The 23,091-nt window shown below is 42.5% G+C and overlaps 1 protein-coding gene across 1 annotated transcript in view; it reads right to left on the bottom strand.

Annotated features, from left to right (window-relative positions):
- Positions 1 to 23,091, bottom strand: part of ablim2 (actin binding LIM protein family, member 2) — a 103,985-nt gene that overhangs the window by 46,843 nt on the left and 34,051 nt on the right. The window contains exons 2-3 of the mRNA XM_078281837.1: positions 14,340 to 14,507; positions 189 to 372 (exon numbers count right to left, since the gene is read on the bottom strand). Of these exons, the coding sequence (XP_078137963.1) occupies positions 189 to 372; positions 14,340 to 14,507 (352 nt within the window). The remainder of the gene's footprint in view (positions 1 to 188; positions 373 to 14,339; positions 14,508 to 23,091) is intronic.

The raw sequence follows: 23,091 nt of genomic DNA on the forward strand, positions 1-23,091 counted from the left end.
TGAAACTGTGATGGTCAAGCCGTCTCATTTGTGATTATTACAGCAGAATAAAATGGAACTAATATCGTGATTCATTTTTCTGCCCCACGATGCATATTGTCACTTTTTTGTATTGCGATATATTGAATTTTGATATATCGTCCCATCCCTACATGAGACCACCAACACCCCCCTGTCCTGTCTCTTACTTGCAGGCGGCGCAGACAAAGCAGCGGGGGTGGTAGGTCTTGCCCAGCGCTGACACCACCTCGCCCTCGATGAAGTCCTGGCAGCTGAAGCAGCGCGTCCCGTACAGCCGCTGGTAGTCCAGGGTGCAGATGTACTCACCCTGACGCACGAAGAAGCCCCCCTGGGCCAGGTCACTGCCGCACACTGGAGGGAGGGAGGGAGGGAGGGAAAACAGAGAGGGGTAAGTAAGCATTTTAATTTCATATTTTTAAACAACAATTTTTAAATTGTTTTTAAAACTCTTAAAATTTATAGTATGCATATTATTATAAACTTAACCTAAAACTGTCTATAGGCTCATTTGTTGATATGATGAATTGCTCCTAAGGGCTTTGTCAGGGAAAAATGTGACTGTCTATCAAAACAATCACAGTCACACAAATCCACAGTGCACGTGCACACACACACACACACACACACACCTATACGTAGACATTCAATTGAAAGGAACAGAATAAAGAGGAGGTGTTGTGGATGGAAGAGCCAGTTTGACACGTCTGGCTGTTTTCTTCAATCTATCTGCTTTACCTGCCAACAACATCACTGTGGGAGTGGGTGTGTAATCAGTGTGTGTGTGTGTGTGTGTGTGTGTGTGTGTGTGTGTGGAAAGGCTGCAACTTCTCTGCTTGCCGGCCCCTTAACAATGCATGACAGAAACTCATAGTCACTCTCTCTCTCATAAACACAAACACACTAATTACACACCCGCCGCAGGGTAACCGTGGTGACCGCATGACATCACGGAGCGGCCACGCCCCCGGGGGGGAAACCTCGCTCTATTCTCCCACTCCATCAGCAAAAACAAAAAGTCCCTCTTTTTTTTTCTTTTCTTTTCCTTTCCTTTCTTCTCCCAGCCACTGATAGGGTTTCCCCTCCCTTCTTTTTTTCTTAGAAAACGACAGGAAAGAAAAAAAAACACAAAGAGAGATGTTTGCGCTGCTTGCTGTCGCACCCCAGGAGTGCTCGGTGAACTTTTAGCACCCTGTAGTGCACGCACACACACACACACACACACACACACAAACACACACACACACACAGTCTCAAAGTTGCAGGGATGTGTGAAGGCATGAGGTAAGACGCATGTACGGCATGTGGATGAGATCACACACACACACACACACCCATGACATATGCTGTACAGGACACACACACACACACACACACATACAGTATACTCCCACTTGCAGGAATGTGTGAAGGTATGAGGTAACACATATGTACAAAATGTGGATGAAATCACGTTTTGTACACACACCCACAACACATGCTGTACAGAACATACACAACACACCATACTGTATAGAATAGACACACACACATACACACACACACTTGCACCAGTGCCTGTGGGTTTCCGAGCTCTCATTAAAGTCTTAGTGTAAAGTGGCAGAAACAGCCACATGACAGTAAACAGACAGGACAGCGCCGCCTCTCTGCCCTCTGACACCAGTCTACAGACCAGTTCCATCCACTGTTCCCATCTGTATGTGTATTGAAGCAGGAGTGGCCGTGGGTCAAAAGTCACTTATGTCATCTACCTCTGACATGATGCAGTTTGATTGATTACATATTTAATAGAGTATAGAGAACAGATTTTTTAAGAGTTGATCAATACAACACTGGTTCTATGGGAAGAACTTAACCTGAACTGATTTTGAGACATTTTGATCAGATTCTATACAAGTATGCATGAATATGGTTTATTATTACTATCATTCTGGGTTTCACTGGAGAGTTTTAGTGTCCCATGATGGTCTAAATGCTGTTTCAGAGGCTTTTCCACCCTAACAAGAAAACACTTCTGGGGAAACACTGAATATTGGAAGTTTTTTGAAGTTTTTGGTATGATATGGTCAGAGGTAAGACATAAAATATAGGTACAAAATATTAGCTAGTCCAATAAAAAACCATATGTATCAGTATTGGCCTTCAAAACCCCATCTGGGTTGCACCCTTGTTGTTCTGGGTTTTGGGTTATAATGCAGCTTACAGCACTAAAACTCTCTTTTTACAAATCCTAAACTTTGGGCCTTTGGGCTAAATTGTTACTAACCCCTAAACTGTTATTCTTTTTGGGTATTTTCACATTCTCTCTGGCAGTAGTGGTAATATTTCTTGCTGTGATGTTGCAAAACTGAATGAATGAGAGGTAAACATTGCATCCACCCATCTGCCTACAAGTTTGTGCCTAGAGGAACAAGCATAAAGTGACAGACAAACATGTATTTAGACAGTAAATAAAGTCTTCTGTTCATCACTGTTGTATGAAACCTCATAATTCCTTTGTTTCTTCTGTTTTGTTTCTTAAAGCTTGCATGATGCGACATATTCAGGCAAAGTATTACCATTCAAAATCCATTCTGTAATTTCATAAACAGCTGTCAACCCAGAACATCATTCTTAGAAATGTCCCTTTGGAGAAACAAGGTTTTGTTTTGCTCTTTGCTATATTCCCATACTCTGAAAATGGAACATCAATCTTTCACATTTCCCTGCTAGTTGCGTAACGGCCGAACTCTCCCAGCCGTTATCCACTTGTAAAAACTTTGACCGACATGTTGGACAACCTTTGTCCACCGTTTGCACCATTAACTTCTTCTCTTTATCAGGCTCTCCCAGGGTTACGGCACAGCCAATAAAACAACCACAACAATGGAATGTTTTGTCAGGAAGTGGACGGCATACTTTCCAGCGGCTGCTGCCGGCTCCCTTACATCCGGTTCAGATGGCTGGCATTGTGTCTAGAATGAGATAATGCTGGAGAGAACAACAGCAGAGTGGAAAGCTGGGTGGATGGAGGGAAGAGGAGATACACAACTACACCCAGAAAAAGGACAGTTCTTTGGATCGGACTCTCTGATCTGTCAAAATGAAAAAAAAGCCTGTTAAATCAGAATAAAGGGGGAACAACTAGTTTGGTTCTTGCTTGTTTGTAGCATTTATGTTCTTAAATGGTTCTTTGCAGCACTATAAAGGTTCTATATGGAACCATTTGAGCGTGGTGCAATGGGGAACCTGTCTAAAATGGTTCATTACAGCATCAAAAAAGGTTCTGCTTTGGTACAAGCTTAAAGAACCATTTCCTGGTACTGTATAGAACCCTTTTTGTTAAGAGTGTAGCTGTACTAGAATAATTTTGGAGTACACTCTTAACAAAAATGGTTCTATATAGTGCCAGAAAATGGTTCTTTAGGTTTGTATCATAGCCGACACTTTATGGTACTATAAAGAACCATTTAATAGAGAGAGAGAGAGAGAGAGAGAGAGAGAGAGAGAGAGAGAGAGAGAGAGAGAGAGAGATGCTCCCCCATCCCTCCCAATGTCCTATATTTCAATTATATTGAATGTACTGAATTGCTTTTATATGCCACTGTGCTTTCACATGCTATTGCTGATAGGTGTAGAATCTATAGAATAAAAATATCTAAAATATGAGCTGGTAAACTGAGCTTGAAAAGGATAGGTTTGCTAAAAGGCGAGTCTAGGTTTGTTGACTTTTGAAAATTTGCATTTTGTATGCTTTGGCAGTGTTGTTCCTGATAAACAGCCGATAGAGTCACTGAACTGAACTGACCGACATAGAAATAGACATATAGAAGAGACTGGAGAGAGATAGAGACAGAAGCAGACAGAAATCCTCAATCAGAGTCCTGAGTGGAGCTTCTTCCTCTTTCAATCCTCTGTATATTTCTACCTGCGTTGCCAGATGGCAGATAGACTCCACTCCTCTCCTTACTGTACCATACTGTAACTGTTCATATGAGTTGAGGATGCAGCCCATTTATCATTTAGAGACTTTATACCACCGAAAAGCATCACGCTCTACTCGAAGTGACAGCACATCCAGTCGTTTTACATTCTTCTTTTCATCTCCAACGCAGCGCTGCGGCGCAGAACAGCGCAGCGTTACTGTCAACCGGCTTCTAAGGCAGATCAAATGAAGACGAAGATGCTCTATTTCCTCGTGTGTGTGTGTGTGTGTGTGTGTGTGTGTGTGAGTGCAGTTACGTAAGTGAGTCCGGTTCACCGACGGCACCGGCAGAAGGGGAAGACAGAGGATGTTCTCGCTCTCGCTCGCCTTCATCACTAATGGAAACCACCGATGTTATCTTCCTCTCATCCCTCTTACCCGCTGTTCTCTAATCCCTTGTTTGTTTTGGATGTGTTAAAAGGCAGGTGGAGGATTGGTTGTGTGTGTGTGTGTGTGTGTGTGTGTGGGTCATGATGGTCTAAATGCTGTTTCAGAGGCTTTTCCACCCTGACAAGAATACAATTCCGGGAAACAGTGCATACTTGCAACTTTTGGGGCACAGAAATGGTCAAATATCAAAATATCAGCCAGTTTCAATACAAAAGTATCAGTATCAGCTTTCCAAAACCCTAACCCAAACTCAATTAAATGGTTTCCGAGCAGCGATTTCATCACTCCGAAAGCATTCCAGCCCCATGACAACAGAGGGTGTGTGTTCGCTCGGCAGCTCGAGCCGGAGGGTGAGATCACGATGAGGCTAATTAGTCGTTTTGTCCTGAGGCTCGGCGGAGGAGAACAGAATGTGTCGGGCAGCGCGCCTGCAGGAACATAAAAACTCCCACAATCGCAGCGTACATCCAAAAAGACCTGGACCTTTTGAACTCCTGGGTGTGCGGTGGCACGGAGTGTGTGTGTGTGTGTGTGTATCTGTAATGATAATACCACTGTGTGAAAAGTTTGAGGGAGAAGTGACTCGTGATTTCTGTTACAACTCAACCCAGTAGCTTCTAAATGGAACTTCACTACATGAAGTTTGATACATTTAAAGTGATTCTTTTACTGGAATAAAAATATATTGTCTTAACACAAGGCCAAGCCGCTGTCAGCTGACTGCTGTTTTCAATTTTAGCACTGAAAGCTTTCAAAATGTTCCTTCCTGACTTTTCCTAAACCAAATTTCTCCACAAACCAGTGTGGTTAGATTTTCAAAATCAAGGAAATAATAGTTTGAGTTACATTTACCCCCTTCGACTGACAGCTTGTTGGCCTGCTCTTATGCCCCCGAAATCACTTGGCCATTCTAGTGTTGAAGTTAAAGACGAGTTTAGAATTTTTGTAGCCACTGAGGCAATACTAGGAAACACTGTGAAATGGTGCAGATCCAACTGACGAAACCATAATATATCTTTCAGTAATGTTGACACTTGTGCTATTAATCTTCATAAGGGAGCCATTATCTCAAATTAACCACATGTTAGAGGCAAGGAGTAAATATACAATGACATAAGGGGTGTAATGAGCGGCATACCGGACCCACTGGTGGCCATATTGGAGGTCCTCAGCTCTTGGGCAACAGTGCCTGTGTCTGGATTTCTAAACTTACGACTTGTCCATCTCAACAGTATTGAACAGACATGCTTACTTTCTGTGTTGTTTTTGACTGGGAACTAATCATTTCATCACTGACACATCTAATCGATGTGCTTAAATAATGTCAGCTTGTTAGCTAGCTAACCATAGTATCTGGTCAGCTAACCATCACTGTCTTGTTGTAAACACATTTGATTTGCACGCTAGCTAATGTTAGTAGAAGCTAGCATTGCTAGTCGCATGGTAACATGAACATTTGTTGCTTTGCTAAATTAGCCTGTTAGCTAGTCAAGCTAACTCAGAGTGTTTTGGAGTAGAGAATGTGGCTAAAGACAAGACGGTTTATTGTAGAATTGGAAACAAATCTACCCTATCAGACTATTAACATTTGCTTATAGTCACACCACAACAATTTTTTCAAACATCTCACTTTTTCTAGCCTGTTGTTATTTAGCCATTATTTGCACACATCTAATTCTCCAATGCGCCTCTATGATGGTAGTATACGTGTTTGTTAGGAGATTTGTGACGCAAATGCAAAGCCTCTATAGATGAATACAACCAGGAAAATCTAGAAAAGTAAAGTAGCATTGATTCTCCACACACACTTTCTCCCTCCTACTCTTGTGCACACATACACATTACATACAATGATAGTCCAATAGGCTACGGTATTGTGTCTCAGATTGCGTGTGTGAAGACGGCGCAAAGGTTACAGTGCAGTCGGAAAGCGATTGTGACATTTTCCACGGCTGAGAGGCAGGTTACTTCAGAGGAAACTGATTACTTCCATCTCTGAAGGCTTATCTCATGCGGCGCGAAGCCACTTACATAATAAGAATGTACTTAGAGGCTCTCTGAGGAATTCAATGTGCTGTTGTATTCTCCATGCCGCTAATATCAGAGGCCAGTTCAGTCAGACAGTGGAATTGGTGAGGGAATTACAAGCTTGAATGGGATGTACAGTCAGTTTCAATTCATCTGTTTTCCTGTACTGAACAAACTCGGCCCAGGGAGAAAGAAAGCTCAAATGATGGATTCAAAGGGATTTACGGGAGATATATCAAATAATCCAGACGCAACACAGACATGCTTATTCATGCATTTTGTGTGTGTGTGTGTGTGTATGTGTGTGTAGGCCACTCGCTCCACTAGAGAAGGGGAACACAGGATGCAGCACCGTACAAAGGAATTTAATTTGCATGTCATTTAGATGTAATTTGGGCTAATCCAATTCTGCCGGCCTTGAGCCTGCTGTGGAGAATTAAAATGGACGGACACATCTGAGGAGGCCCGTCCAGTGTGTGTGTGTGTGTGTGAAAGAGACAGAGAGAGAGAGACAGTGTGTGTGTGTATGTGTGTGTGTTTCCAATACACCACACCCCCAAAGATCTTATTTACAGACATGATAAGGTGTCGTATGAAATATATATGTGCTGTGTGCTTGCTGCAATGAGTGTGTGACCTTCAGTGTACCTCATGTTTTACAATGACTCAATGCACGTGTGTGTGTGTGTGTGTGTGTGTGTGTGTGTGTGTGTGTGTGTGCACCAGGTTAAATATATACAGTATATGGTATGTGCTTACTGCTAGGAGTGTGTGACCTTGACTGTTGACCTTGACTATGTTTTGCAGTGACTCTCAATCCATGCGTGTGCGTTTGTGCATGAATGTGTATGGCGCATATAGCATGACCTTGAGTGTACAGTCTTAAGCCTGCCGCCATCGATTTGGCCAGCTACGGGATGAAAAAAAAAACATAAAAAAATCCAAGGTCGATACTTCTGACAAGCCAAACGGCCCGATGGAGCCCCGTACGACTCCCTGCCTCCCACTCCATTGGCCTAAAGTGCTAGCAGGCGTCTAATGAGGCAATAGCCTAGGGAGGCCGCGCATTAAGTCTGTCTATTGTCTATATCACTGGGGTATATCTCATAACGCACACGCTGTTTCCTCCGCTTGCCTGAGACTGAGATTTAATGAGCAGTTTTGGTTGGGTTTGTGTCTAGCTGTTCAGTTTCATTAAAGGTCCCAGACGTCGGTCCGCTAGGAGGCATAAAATGAAACCTTGGAGCTTTTCCCGAGACTGCAGGTGCGTACATGCCGGGGTTAGACCGATATATCAGTTGGCAGACATATGGAGCGTATATTGGCTGTTTATTAAAAGTCGGATATCGGCCTGGTCAGTCGTCCACCTTTGATATGATGGAGGTTCCTTAGGTTTTTTAGGGATATCAGTCTTTAAAACCTGCCTCACCCTACCTTAAAGTGCTGCTAACCCACCTAAAAGACTTCCACAGTAGTATGGCATAGTATGGCTTTCAATGGAGAGTTTTAGTGTCCCATGATGGTCTAAATGCTGTTTCAGAGGCTTTTCCACCCTGACAAGCATAAAGGAGGGTCAAATTTAAAGATATTGAATATTGGTACAAAATATCTGCTCTTCATATGACATTTTCATATAAATATGTTTGTTGTCTCTATCGCTGATTGATATAACACAATAGTGATGCAACCAATAGTCATGAAAGCTCTTCCCTCCCCCATACATGTGTGAGGTCAGCACCTCTGGCTGAATGACGAACACACACACACACACACACACACACACACACACACACACACGCACCCCCCCAATCTGTTCTGGTCAGCCTGCTTCCAAGAAGCAGACAGTCCAACAGCCAACACCCCAGTGAGAACATCACAACCAGCTGCTATTGTAACACTGCTGATCTGACCGGCAGTTCCCTCAAACATGTGGCTAACAGCGTCCATTTAGCACGCTGACTTCCAGGAAGAAACACATTCGGGCCCGGGTTAGAATAATGACCTGGAGTAATGCTATCGCTGGAAGTCGGTGACCTTTTTGTGCTGTTTTGAGATCAGGTGAATGTGTGTAGATCTAAAAAAAACTCATCTATTTACAAGAATGTGAACCCCTGATTTAATAAAGGAGTCACAACTGGAATAACAACTGCATTTAAGTTCAATGATTGAGCCTTCCAATTCAATGGAAGGGGAATGCAGACTGTATAAAGTGGATGGAGTCCTAGTAGATCCACAAGAAGAACAAAGGACAGGACCAGTGAACCAGTTCCCTAGTGCTGGGTTTACAGCATGCTGCGTTCACGGCATATGGGAAAAATAACTGTCGGGATGATTTATAAGCGTTCAAAGTTCAAGTTCTGTTTGAACCCTGCAACGAAACGCTAAGAGGGACGTTTTCTGTAGACTTTGGTTGCTCCTGAACAGCTTTTTCACACTTAACACACATGCACTTAGTGAGTGATGCATTTGAGTTCTTTACAGCAAACCAAACATTGAAATGGGAGATGGGAGTTTTGATCACAAAATAACTTCTGAGATGAAAATTGTCCATTTGGTTCAATTTATTTGAAATGAATATATCATTCCCTACACATGACTGTTCTGTTCTGATGACATCCGAATTCAGAATTCAAGATCCCACATAGTATTTACCACCTGAAAACTGAGGAGAACAGTATTTTTAGTAGTATTTACCATCTGAAAGCTGAGTGAACAGTATTTTGTAGTAGTATTCACCACCTGAAAACTGAGGTGAATGGTATTTTCAAGCAGGAAACACATATTTACTATCTTTCCCATAGGACATGAATGCAGCATAATTGGCTATATTTTGGTTTGGCAGCCACTACACCTACTATGAGGAAAAGACAGCTTTATAGAGCATAAAACTGAGCATAATAAAACATCCAGCTCCTGTCTTTGTGTTTGTGTGTGTTTATGTGAATGTGTGAATGAAAGAGAGGGTGGAGAGAGAGAGATAGAAGAGCCTTTCCATATGTTCATTCCAGCTCCAATACTCTACAATCATTCATTTGCATGGAAGCCTGCCTATGCTTGGGTGTGTCCGCATTTGTTTTACTGGCGGCTGAGTATTCCCCCGCTGCATTCAAATGCTCGTGCGATGATGTGACGGCTCTTCACGAGTGCTAGAAAACAGATTAGGGATGAAAGTCTGTCTCGGCCGTTTTGCCAAGCCGTTACGTCTGCAGCTCTCGCCCGCTTGACCGCGTCTCACCGTCGGCTTAAGGCGTCTGAGAGGCAGACATAACAGGATGCACAGAGCCAGACGCAGTCGGCCACCTAAATAAAACACATTTCCTCCACCTCCACCGCAAAGCTCAGTGTTGATAGCCGCTGCCATGAAAACATCAATTAGTGTTCGTTAAAGGCTTCGGCCCTTGAAGCTACAATGCAGGATGTAGGAGGAGTGGTGCTGTAGCAGTAAATAAAAAGGTGGGTAAACTCATCATCTTGAGGCAAACAACCACCAACATAAACAAGCATTAACTTTGTTTTTTTTTTACTTAAAGGTGCAGTGCAATGAGAATTGCATTTCTCAATTTCATATATAATTTAACAAAAGATAAAGTTAATGTAAAATTTTGTGGAAATTTGACTAACGCCCTTTGAAAAACTCTCTCTGGTTGTCAACATAATCAAATAGATTTAGAATGACAATCTACTTCCTGGTGTAAATGATGTCACCAACACCCAGGTTTTAATGAATGCTCTGATTGGTTGACAGTATGCATAGTTAATGAGGCGTCCCATAGTCAGCCAGCTACTTGCCAAACTAGCCAAAATCTCTGTCCACCACTGGATATTTTCCCAAAGATAGAAATATTGTCTGCAGTGGAAGGTTCGGCTCTCACTTAGTCCTAGAAACTTTGTACCATCTAACCATCAAAAACTGAAGAAAAAAAAACTGAAAAAAATGATACTCATTGTGTTAGTAAGTAATGATTTCAACTCAGTTTCTTGACTGAGTTGAAATCATTGCACTGGATCTTTAAAAGACCCTATCTGCATATAACTTACACCAGTTTGAATTTAGGTGATAAAGGTTCATGTCAGCCTAAAAAGGTGCGTAAACTATTCCCGCAAATAAAAAGGAGGGTAACCGCTACATCCCTAGTTGTAGGTTTATATGCATAGTTTCTCAGTGTATTGTAAGTAAGCTAATTGGAAACACCTTACCACAGTTCATTTTACAGTATACCAGCAGCTACAGGCATTATAAAAGTAGACAAAACGTTTGCAGCCCTAATTACCATGTAAAACTCTGTTGCATACTGTCAGTCTTTGTAGGGAGATCTACCAGTTAAAGAATGAAGAAAATGTTTTCAATGCTAACTATTGGTTTTCCCTTGGCTTTAACAATGCAACTGTGTAGATGTTGCTAAAAAAACACAGAGGTTGTTTTTACTATTAGCGCTCCAGGAGTACCTTGATATCAGGCCAACACTAAAGGGGCTAACATTAACTCACATGAATTCAATCCCCTTCATCGCCTGGTGTTAATTACGCATGGCTAGCAAAGCGTTGATGCTTCCCCTCTTCAGATCTGGCGCTATTAGCCCGCTGGCTAACACCCAGGCTGGATGTAATTGGCGCTAATACAGGAATACAGAGAGGGGTCAAAAGGCTTGGTTCCTTTCCAGGTTAATCTTGAAGAGACTTTGATGGCTTGGATAGAGTGCGGTCGGTGAAGAGGTCGGGTACACCTGGATGGAGTGCGTTAACGGTCCACAAATCAAAGACGTTTGACTCGTAGGGGAAAGATATTTCACCCGATTTTTATCAAAGAGATGTCTTCAATTCAAAGCCTAACTCCTGAGTGACCGCTACTGTGTTGAACTTGGCTACGGCCGGCGAAAGGCCCGCCGTCACTGGGTCAGATGTCTCCTCATCCCCTTTGATGTTCAGGGTTTGAACTGAAGACGGGGGAATCGGATCCTTGGTCCGCCTGTTACGGTTTATTTTGTTTCCATCGCTGAGGTTTAGATTCCACATCTGGAGGTTTTAATAGCAAACTGCCCAACCCGACTCCCCGCCCGACCCTTGCCTCGCGACGCCCGGACAATCAGAGCACATTTAATAACCTTAATTAGTTGGAAATTCAATTTATGCCCTCATGCTTTGGATTTATGGATGGGAGGGATGGCCGGGGGTTTTCTGGTGTGTGTGTGTGTGTGCATGCCTGAGTGTATCCCTGTATGGCCCATGAGCCAGCAGTGTTTTTGTGTAATTGAATTGGGTGGGGTTAGCACTACCCCTACATAGCTCTGCTTACTGTTGAGTTACATGGTATTAATACGGCTCCTGAATGCCTGGCATTTCATTAGCCGCACGCTTCCTAATTAAGCCCCTCTGAAAGGGAGCCAAACGATTTTAGTCAACAAGAAACACGCTGCCCGTTCTTTTAATCACGACCTCCGGTAATTGGGAAATAATGACTTCCAAGTATTAACATCTGATGAATACGTACAACGTTAAAAAAGTAACGTGCGCGACCCAAGGCATGTAATCGCCCAACAAATTTGCTCATTCCTTAAAAGCTACCCATGAAAGAGGGAAACGTTCTGACAAAAGACAGAGGGGGATGAACATTAAGCCCAGAGAGGATTATCCACTGGATTCAATCCTACTTTTTGCCACTGCACTCGAGTGTTCAAGAGCCAAATTCAACTCAGTTAAGGGATGAGACACTAAACTCCTCCATAGCTGAACGCTATCAAACTGCATCACTCCTCTATAGCTGAACGCTATCAAACTATATCATGGTGTGGTAAAAAAACATTTTCCACAAATCAGGTCTGTTCTATATTGAGCAGTATCTAATTAATAAAAGGAAGCAGAAGTTGTGAAAATGTAACTTTAGCTATGAATTTTAGCTACATTTTTCCACACAACTCCCATAATCCTCTTCTGATATGCAAATTAATTTAGAGAGAACAAAGTTAAGGTTGGGTTGTTCATCCATTAGCTTACATTAACTGCTGCTACACAGTGATGTATGGTGATAAATATATAGTGGAACCTTTTTATGATGGCAAGACACCACCCACTCTGGCATTTTGTACTAACATCACGTATAAGCAGTGCTTCTTTGTATGTATGTAATATAGGCCTAAGCTACTGTATGTTTGTTAACAGTTGCTAACACTAGCTAACTAGCTAGCCATGTAGCCTCATGTAAAATGCCTTCATCTCTTCTGTGAGAAGAGATGAAGGTATTTTACTGATCAACTAGGGAGCCAGAGAGCTGAGATCACATTACAATAAACTGATTATTCATTACAGCTGGTCTATGTGTCATCACCGCCAAGACGCCGCGGGACTGGACACACTCTGGATTTGCTCCTTCACCCCTTGTTCATATAGGAGGAGGTGGAGGAGGAGGAGGAGGAGGAGGAGGAGGGGCGATGAAGGAATGTGCAGACGGGGAGTCTGTTGGCCAATGTAAGAATAAAGGCGATAAAGTCCAGGAAGCTGCCGACGTTGTAGCGACCCCGCCGGTAGCCTAGCAACCGGAGTGTGTGTTGATAACAACAGCGGTCCGACACAAGGCTCGTGGTGAGAGACTGGGCTGGGAGGGGCGCGCGCACACACTCACACACACACACACACACTCACACACACACACGCTGAGTACAATCACATGCAAAAAATCCAACACCCGCACCCACACACATGCAAACACAAGACACACTCACGTCCAAAATATCTGACAATTGCACTAACACCCTCTTACACACCCTCCCCCCACACACACACACATAGTTATACTAAAGTAACCCTCACCTATCTCTGGAATTGCTTTGACCTGACTTTGCCTTTACATTCCGCCTGACACTCTGCCTGACATTGTAAAATAGTTGCGTGCTGTTGGCTTTCTGTGGAAAAATCAGTATTTGTGCCTTGAAGAGCAGCTCACAAGGTTATGAACTATCAATGACAATGTGATTACAAATGACTATACAAGAATGGAGATGCGATATCTGTCAGAAAGGTCTATTAAATTGATATTGGCCTCTTTTCAATTTGTACTCAAGGTTGATTCATTGCAAGGTGCATAAAAGGCATAATAGTGTGCAGCTTTGTCACTGGGTCACTATCCTATATAAGTTGGTACATCCATCCAAAATGTTCTACTTCAAAAGACCCATATTAGTATCCTTTCTACTTTAAAAGGTCCATATTAGTGTCTTTTCTACTTTAAAAGGTCCATATTAGTGTCTTTTCTACTTTAAAAGGTCCATATTAGTGTCTTTTCTACTTTAAAAGGTCCATATTAGTGTCTTTTCTACTTTAAAAGGTCCATATTAGTATCCATTCTACTTCAAACGGTCCATATTAGTATCTTTTCTAGTTCAAAAGTTCCACGTTTGTGCCAGTTCTACTTTATATGGTCCATATTAGTATCTTTTCTCCATAAAAGGTCCACATTAGTATCTTTTTCACAAAAAAAGTCTGTATTAGTAGGCCCATTGTTTCTACCTGTACTTCGAAAAGGTCCACATTAGTAAATTTTTCCCAAAAAAGCTCCATATTTGTATATTTTCTACTTCAAAGGGTCCATATCAGTATCTTTTCTCCAAAAAGCCACATATTAGCTTTTCTACATGAACATCCGTATCAGTATCTTTTAAAAGAAAAAGATCCATATTACTACCTTTGCTGCCAAAAAGCTACATATTAGTTCAGTTTCTACTAAAAATGTACATGTCAGTCCACATCTACTGAAAAAAATCGATATGAGCACCTTTTCTGCTAAGAAAGGTTCATATTAGTACCTGTCTTGCTGGAAAACATATTATTATTACAGTATTTTTCGGATGTTTCTGCCCTTTACAACCAAAATGCAAGTGTAAGATGCAGTCTTTCCCAAGACTGAGGGGTTTTGGCTCTGCGGTGAGAGGTCAGGGTGGGTTGTTACCTTTACAGACGAAGCACTTGATGTGGAAGTGTTTGTTCTGGACCCGGAGTGCCTCCCCCTTGCAGGGCTTCCCACAGTTCTGACAGGGGATGGGGCCTCCTCCTCCTCCTCCTCCTTGCTTCTGCTTCTGCTGCTCCAGAGGGCTGTGGACAGCCTGCTGCTGAAACACTGCAGGAGAGAGAGAGACGGAGGGAGAGTGTTAGATCAGACTCCAGTACATACAGGACAGTGCATAGAGCGTGTATCCAAATGCAGTGGAGAGTTTTAGTGTCCCATGATGGTCTAAATGCTGTTTCAGAGGCTTTTTACAGCTTGACAAGGATGTAAAACACTGAATACTTGTTGTTTTTTTGGATGTCTTTGGCATGAAACTGGTCAAATTGAAAGATATTGAATATCCACACAAAATATCATCTATATATATCTTCTATATATCATCTATATCAGTTTTGGCCCTCAGGAGTTTTGGTTACAGTGCAGCTTATAGCACTAAAACTGTCCTTTTACCATAATAAAAGCACAAATCTAATTAAGCCTAGCCTCTAATTTTGTAGTTTCACATTTCATTATTGACATAAATGTTGTGACAATCCAAATATATCAGCATCAGCCTTCATAAACCCATATCGGTCTACAAGGACGAGGGAGGATGTGAACAAACAACAATAACCTTTATTTCTCTCTCCATCTGTGACTCTTTGATTCCCTCACACACACAAACACACACTAGAAAAGCCTGTGCATCTTCACAAAAACACTGATTTTCCCTGAAGTTCCCAACCCCTTTCCAGGCATGTTTACAAAAAAGTCAAAAAAGTGAATTCAACGCACATGTGCTTTTTCGAAACATTGGTTTTCACATTGTATTCTGACATCACAAGTGACAATTTTAACTTCAGATGTGAAAATTCTTAGACGAAAAGTGTTTATTTTTTCCCGCATGTAATTTTTTTCACCTGACGTCACACATGACAGTATTTGCTTCACATGTGAAAACTTCATTTCACATGCAGAGACAGGTGTTCACAGGTGAAAATGTCATGTTCACAGGAGAAACAGGGAAATTTCACACGTCCACATATGAAAACCAATATGTGTCCAAAAATCACATGTGCTTTGAATTCACATGTGACTTTTTTGTCAGCAGTGACCCTCCTCTGTTGCAGGGAGGAAAGAAGGCCCGCGCCAAGGAAAATGATGTCGACAGTGATGAAACATCTTGACAGCATCCCCCGACCCCAAACGCACCGGCGCAGCACACATCATCGGCACACATCATCTTTCAGCGCCTCGCCCTTCTCCCCCTTTCATTCTAACCGCCACACGATACGCACGCATACTCATCGATTCACGTCACCGCGGGGGCCTTTCAATACTGACTGGGGATCAGCCCCGAATAAGAGAGGCCCCTTTGTCTTGTCGGGGAAACGTTTGTGTTGTTCGACCGGTTTCATCGGCTTCCATGGTTACCGGTAATTGGGCTTGGAAAGGGGGGAGTTCATCAATTGAATCAGAGAAAGAGAGAGAGAGAGAAGGAAACATTGGGATAATAGCTCCAAGCCGAGCAGGACTGTTTCCTGGTGTTTGACCAAGAACTTGTTTCTGGTCATTATCCTTCTTTCAACTTTTCTCAATTCAATGGGTGTTTTATTGGCACAGTTGATTCCATACATTGCCAAAGCAGAAGGCAACAAAATGAATGAGATTCATTATAAACAACAACAAACAGATTGGCTGGAGCTACAATGCTTTGCTTTGCTTTTCAATCAGTATTGTTGGCCATTTCCCATAATGTGGGAAAATAATCAACACATTTTTGCAGCTATTGTTGTAGCATGACTCTTCTCATCATATACTGTCAATAGGGAACTTAATGAAGACTGGGGAGAGATTGAACTTGGGGTAAATTTGACTTATTTTATCAAAACCCTTCTCTCTCTCTCTCTCTCTCTCTGTGTTTTTGTTTTCTTGTCTTTCTTTTATTCTCCTGTTTCTCTCTTGATCAATATTCAATGAGTCAATATTGTATAAAATGTAATTTTTCAAAAACCAAAAGCAGCAGTTTGTACATTCAGTTATACAGTCAAAACCATATTGGGATGCTGAAGTATGTGGTTTGAAAACGTGTACTATACAATAATGCATAATCACTATATCAATATCTATAATAGTGTAAAACAGTGATGCAAATAGTTTAAAAGCCAGTAAAGGCATATCTGATATTGCTGATTTCACCTCTCTCTCTCTCTCTCTCCCTCTATCAGCAAGTTCAGCCTTTGCTAAATTAGATCAAAACATGCTAGAAACTCCACTTCAAACTTCTGTGTTTCTGTGGTGTGTGTGTGTGTGTGTGTGTGTGTGTGTGTGTGTGTATGTGTGTGGTGCATTGAGGTGACTATAAATTGCCACCAGTCTAGCCAGACCTACAGAGGCAACACATTCTTTCGCAAGTTTTACAAGAACCTCTCACCCTCTGTGGGGGAAAAAGCCATTCTTCAGCTTTATAGTGTGTGTGTGTGTGTGGGGGGGGTGTGTGTGTGTGTGTGTGTGTGTATGTGTGTATGTGACTGACTATGTGTGTGTATGCGTCCATGTGTGTGCCAGGGTGTGCCTTTCCCCCTAACACTTTAACAAACACAATTAAATAAGCAAATAAAAGTAATATTTGAATCTATTGTATTTTATTAAATTTAGTGTTGGAAGCAGCTATTAGAATTTGAGTTTAATTTGCATTTTGAAATGTAATTTCTGTTTACTAGAATGTATTTGCGTGCTTAGTCAACTGCAGTAGTACAAATGGTGTGTGTGAGAGAATGTGTGTGTGTGTGTGTGTGTGTGTGTCTAAGACAAACATAGCCTCCTGAACCTCCTTAGATCTCCTTTGGATGATAACCTCCCCATCTGGGGGTGTGTGTGTGTGTGTGTGTGTGTGTGGGGGGGGGGGGGTGTTGTTCCACGCTCTACTGTAAGTTTCACTGTATTTAGACAGGCGTAATTCCAGAGTTTTCAACAGTCCGATCCCCAAATCTGACTTTCATTCAAACGGATACTTCAAGGTTATGAGCAAAACGAGCAGCTCGGAGATACTGGACATTCCTGAGGTCGGCAAATATAATCAAAACATCAGAGTAAGGAAATTCTCCGCGGAGTTTTCTTTGGATTGACGCTAGAATCCACTGAACTGTTTTCGTTCGGTCCAAGATTTCACTGCGGATAGGAAGTTGCGATGCTTTATTGGAGTGTAAGCTGCCCGTCTTGAGCGTGTACATGTGGGGCACGCCGGCCAATAAAGACAAGAATTTAGGAGGGGAAAGTCTCACGTCCTCGTAAAAAACAAAAGGTCTGATTGCAACCATGTGGCAAAGACGAGAGTCCGAGAAAGAGAGAGAGAGAGAGGGAGATGGGAGGAGGGGAGACAGAAGGGATTGGTAGCTAAGGGGGACCAGCATGCATTGCTCCGTCCTTGCACCTGTTGGAGGGATCCTGTGTCTTTGCTTCCTGATCCTGAACATCAAATAGAAGAAGAGGGTGGAGCTGAAGAAGAGACAGTGGATGATCCTTTGGGCCAGATGTAGGAACTGGCAGACTGTTACGGACATTTAGGTTGCCACTAACCAAGACACTTGTGGTGATCTGCAATGAGGGACCGATGATCTTTCAGTAACAGGGAACAGTGTGCTGAATGTAGTTAAAGCTGCAGTAGGTAACTTTTATGGATTAACATTCATTTAGAAGAAATAAAAAAGAAATCGACAAGCAAGATATTATGCCAGAATCTCAGAAACAGCGGTCGCCCCATTCCTCTGCTATTCCCATTTCAAAGTGAAATGCGTGGAAACCCATCCGACCAATGCGGAGAAGTCTGAGGCAGAAGGCGAGGCTCCGTCCTGTCAATCACTCCTCCTGTCACTCACTAGGAGGAGTGGGAGGTGTGTCATTCCTTGTGTTGGTTTGAATTCACAGAGATTTGGTCTCTTTCCTCCCAAATTTACCTACAGCAGCTTTATACAGTTATAGCCTAGTTAGAGGACCAAATGAATAATGGATATTCCTCTCAACCCATTTCAAATCCTGCTCTACTTCATTTCAGGCATTTAGCTGAAAGCTCTTCACCAAAGTGACTTACAATGAGTGCAACAGTCCTAGATCATCAAAATTACAAGCCACCAGAGTAAGAATTTTAAGTTTTCCAGAAGGCCTTTTTTGCCCTCTTCATTGGATCTTTAGGGCATTTTTGTACTTTTCAAATTGGCAAATAAACACTCAATCTGTACAACTAAGATTAGTTTTAACTTCTTTCCCACTGCTGGAAACTGGTGGCAAGCCTTATAAAAGAGGATGGTGCCGTTTTCCCCTATCTCTCTCTGCAGTCAATTCAACTTCCACTCTCCATTGTTGAGTTTTTTACCATATTGGTTCTTTCATATTTTGTTTATGCAGTGGTATGCGAAGTGCCAACAGTTTCTACTGGTTCAGGCTGATCAAAAACAGCTCCATTCTTCTCTCCCAGAATGCACTGGAAAGAATCCTCCAGTCATTGGCTCCCACAAATCATCTGCGGTGGCCCACAGGGGACAGTAGTCGCATTCACGCATGATAATGTGACAATTCAATGAATAAACTGTGAACAGGGGGAAATGCAGCCAAGGGTACTCCTCATTTTTTACCCCCTCATTTTTGCCCCAAGTGCCCATTAACTTCTGATCATGTCACAAACCAGCAGAAAAGAGGTCAAAGGTTAAGACCTTTATGACCTCTCAATATTCATGTGGCCATGAAGTGCTGAGGGAAATGGAGTAAGGGCAAAGGAGAGAGAGAAAAGGGATGTTTTAAGAGATCAAGTAGAGGACGTAGAGAGTGGAGATCATTCATTGGGAAGAGGGTGACGTAAGCTACTGGTGGAAGAAATGAGTCTTCAGTGTGTGATGGAGGACGGAGAGTGACCACCCACCCCCCCTACCCCCACCCCTCCTCTCTCTCCTCTCCAGGCCCAGTTGTCCATATCATCAATCAGCCTCTCTGGTGCCTGTTCTCTGGCTGACGGCCACCACTGATGCCGTTGTCCCAAAGGTCACCGCCAGACAGGCAGCTATCTGAGCTATGCGACGCAACATATCTGTACCGCATGCAGTCACACCACTGGAAGCCTCTGGGAAAACACACACACACACACACACATACAGAACATCGACAGAGGTTTGCAGCTTGCCACCTACATGCACATGTATACCGCACGCTTGCCCAAACATAGGCGTGTAGCTACGCAACATGGACAAATGGCCTCTATCCCCCATGCTCCATGAGTAGGAGTTTAGCTGATGCTCTTATCCAGGGCGACTTACAATGAGTGAGCAGGTAGGGGAGCAATGTCTTTGCTCAAGGACACTGCTGGGATCGAACTCGAGACCTTCGAACCGCTAGGCTACCCTGCCACCCCTAATGTCGCGTTCACGTCGTATCGGAAGAAGCGGAAGAACGCGATGACATCTCGTTGCTACAACTAGGAAGCGTAAACGCGTTTAACTCATTGGAACACCCACATCCGTAGTGCTAAACGCTAGCCTCTTGCAACAACTCCTTAACAAGTTACTTCAAAATCAACCGTAAACGGACTGCAGAAGTAGAGTTGATTGCATTAGTGTGAAGATACCTGATAATTTAGGAGATAAAGTAGGAGATATCGGAGCCTACAAAAAATTCCTGCATGTCCTACTTGTAATTACCACTAGGAGGCCGTATTTCCCAGTTTTTCGCAGTCAGCAGCTCGTATTCACGGTAAATACGGTATCTTCACAGTAATTCAATCAACTCTACTTACGAAATAAAACGAGCAAAATATGCTGCAGTCTGTTTACGATTGATTTTAACGTAAATTGCGAACAAGTTTTTGCTAGAGGCTAGAGTTTAGCACTACGGATGTGGGCGTTCCGAGTTAAAAACCTAAACGCTTCCTAGTTTTAGCAACGAGATGTCATCATGTTTTTCTGCTGCTTTCGATATGGCATGAACGCAGCATTAGGGGTGGCAGGGTAGTCTAGCGGTTCGAAGGTCTCGAGTTCGATGCCAGCAGCGGCCGTCAAAGTCGGACATGATGTGACCGTGACATTGCTGTATATACTCTCCAATGCTCCCTCTCTCACAGACACACACCTTCTCTATCTCTTGCCTGACCGCACAAGTCAACAGTTCTACATGAAAAGGCTTCTACAGCACGTATGAGTGTAAGAACGAACCACGGGCCAATATTGTGGTTGCGCAGCAGAACATACGGGCAGCCATATCTCAGATTCCTTCTCCAGAAGCCATGCTCCAGCACCCCCCTAAAAATAGAGCGTTCCCTCAGCTCGCGGGGATCCCATGGTGCTCTGCAACATTCCTGGTGTGAACCATCTGCAGAGGAGGCGGGGGTGGGCAGGGGATCAAAATGCTCACATTACCAGGGCAGGAGTCCTTACTGGTGGCCAAGCTGATGACCTTGGGGACAGTCACTTTCCTATGCCATCTTAAACACATGAACGTATTCCAAAAAAATTTAAATTGTGTGTTGTTCTTATGAGGACGGATGCTGACTTCAGTGGAAAGGACAGTAAATACACACAGGGAAAGGAGGGTTCTTCAAGGGTTCTTTGGTTAGGGTAGTGGTTCTATATAGAACTGTCATGACTCAAAGAACCCTCTGATTTGTTAACATTAAAACTGGTAAAGAACATAGTGTAGTTCCTTTAATACTGCTGGTTTAGAGCATTTCAAACATTGTTAAATGGTTTGTTACGGCACCATAAAGGGTTCCGCTATGGTCCAAGCATAAAGAACCATATTCTGGTACTTTATAGAACCCTTTTTGTTAAGAGTGTAGCACATAAACTATTCCATTGTTGTATCAACCCATGCAATAAAGGCAGACGCCTACAAAAACTAGGTGGTCCAACTGTTTTTTTCTAACGACCAAAAAGAAGGTGGAGTTTCCAAATCTGCAAAAGATCGGCCTTGTGGTTTTGGATTTAGATGATTAGTTACTGTGTTGTCTGCTTCAACCAAGGTCTTAAAGTAATGTCTTTGGGATCTACGCTAGCATGGATAATGCTATTACAGCAGAAGTGGCTCATAAGCTAACCTTCCCCTTTACAGGGTGTCTGTAAGTTCAATCAAGTGAATTTTAAGACCTTTTTAATGCAGGTTTGAATGGACTTTATGGCATTTCAGTTGCCACAACTGAAATGCCATAAAGTCTATTCACGTGAAACGTGAAATTGAAAACAATAACGAAAGTGCATGACTGGCTGATTTTTCTCCGGAAAAACTGTGCACCAAGAAACCACTACATTTTTAGGTCCTCTAAAACTAAATTTAAGACTTAAAATGCTTTATTCAACTGTATTCAAGACCTTTTAAGGCCTTGAGACTAAATGAATATGACATTTGAAGGACCTGCAGACACCTGGCTTTACCATTCTATAGCCATTACTTAAGCTCTCTCTTCCTATCCTTCATCCCAACACAAAACCCACTCCATTATCTCACCCTCTCTACAGGTCAAGAAAAAGACATGAACGGAGCCTATAGGCCAAGTTTACTAAATGAAAGTCTCATGGTAAAAGCTGGGAAAAGGAGCTGAAAAATAGCTGTGCAATTACCAAAGATGAATGACCTAGCTTATAGGACTATAAACAGACTTTATGAGCTATGGTTTCTGCTGCTCCCCTCACGATAAGAGCTACACCCCTGACGTCCACCTGTGCTGGCACGCCTGCAACCTGACCGCAGCAGCATTTGACCTCTGACCCTGAGGTCAACCACTACAGAAAGCTGACCTCTGACCTCACTGGCAAATGACACCAAGGCAACCTTGTTGGCTCGGCCCTTATAAAGGAAAGGTCACGTCATATAAACAGACGAGGATAGGAAATGACTGATTTCTCAAGGGCTGAGGTTTTGACATTGGAATCTACTACTATTACTACTACTACTACTGCTACTACTATTAGTACTATAATAATAATAGTTATTCATAGACCACTTAAGTGCTTTACAAGATTAATAAAAGTGTAAGCAATACATAAAAATGTGAATAAAATCAATAAGAAGAAAAAAGAATGAAATACAATGAGGAAATGCACATACAATTAAAACAAAAATGAAAACATAACATAACATAACACATACCATAGTCCAAGTAAAAACAAGGCTAAAACAGTTAGTTTTTATAAATGTTTTAAAGGGTGACACTGATTTGGAAGGCTGTTCAGGGGCCTAGGAAGAGATTTAGCTTGGCAGTAGTCTTTAGTATGATCAATAACATTTTAAAAATCGATCCTAAACTGCACTGGTAGTCAATAAAGTGAGGTTAAAATGGTGGGTAATATGCCATCTAATGAACATGGCCTTTGTGTGAAAACATATGATTCCTGCCATTCCTGTGACGGATGACTCAGTGAATATTTTCTTTCACGTGGAGGACAAACACAGCCTACAGATAGAATCCCACGTGTTACTGCAGCTGGCTCTACTGGAATGCTTCCATGTATTTGTCTCGAGTCAAACTGCTATTAGGTACGATGAGCATAAATACCATCATCCCTCTCCTGATTTCAGCTGGTTAAGGAAGATAAACTTGTCCAAAAACGTCTGACGCCTTGACCGAGCATATAAAACACCTATTAGCCTGCATGAGGTCAGTTCCTCTGCTTTGTACACAGTCCAACAGAATCCTATTTAATGGTCGTTTATGCCCCATAACAGAGAGATAGGCTTA

The sequence above is a fragment of the Centroberyx gerrardi genome, chromosome 23 (genome assembly GCF_048128805.1).
Source record: "Centroberyx gerrardi isolate f3 chromosome 23, fCenGer3.hap1.cur.20231027, whole genome shotgun sequence".
Taxonomy (NCBI): Eukaryota; Metazoa; Chordata; class Actinopteri; order Beryciformes; family Berycidae; genus Centroberyx; species Centroberyx gerrardi.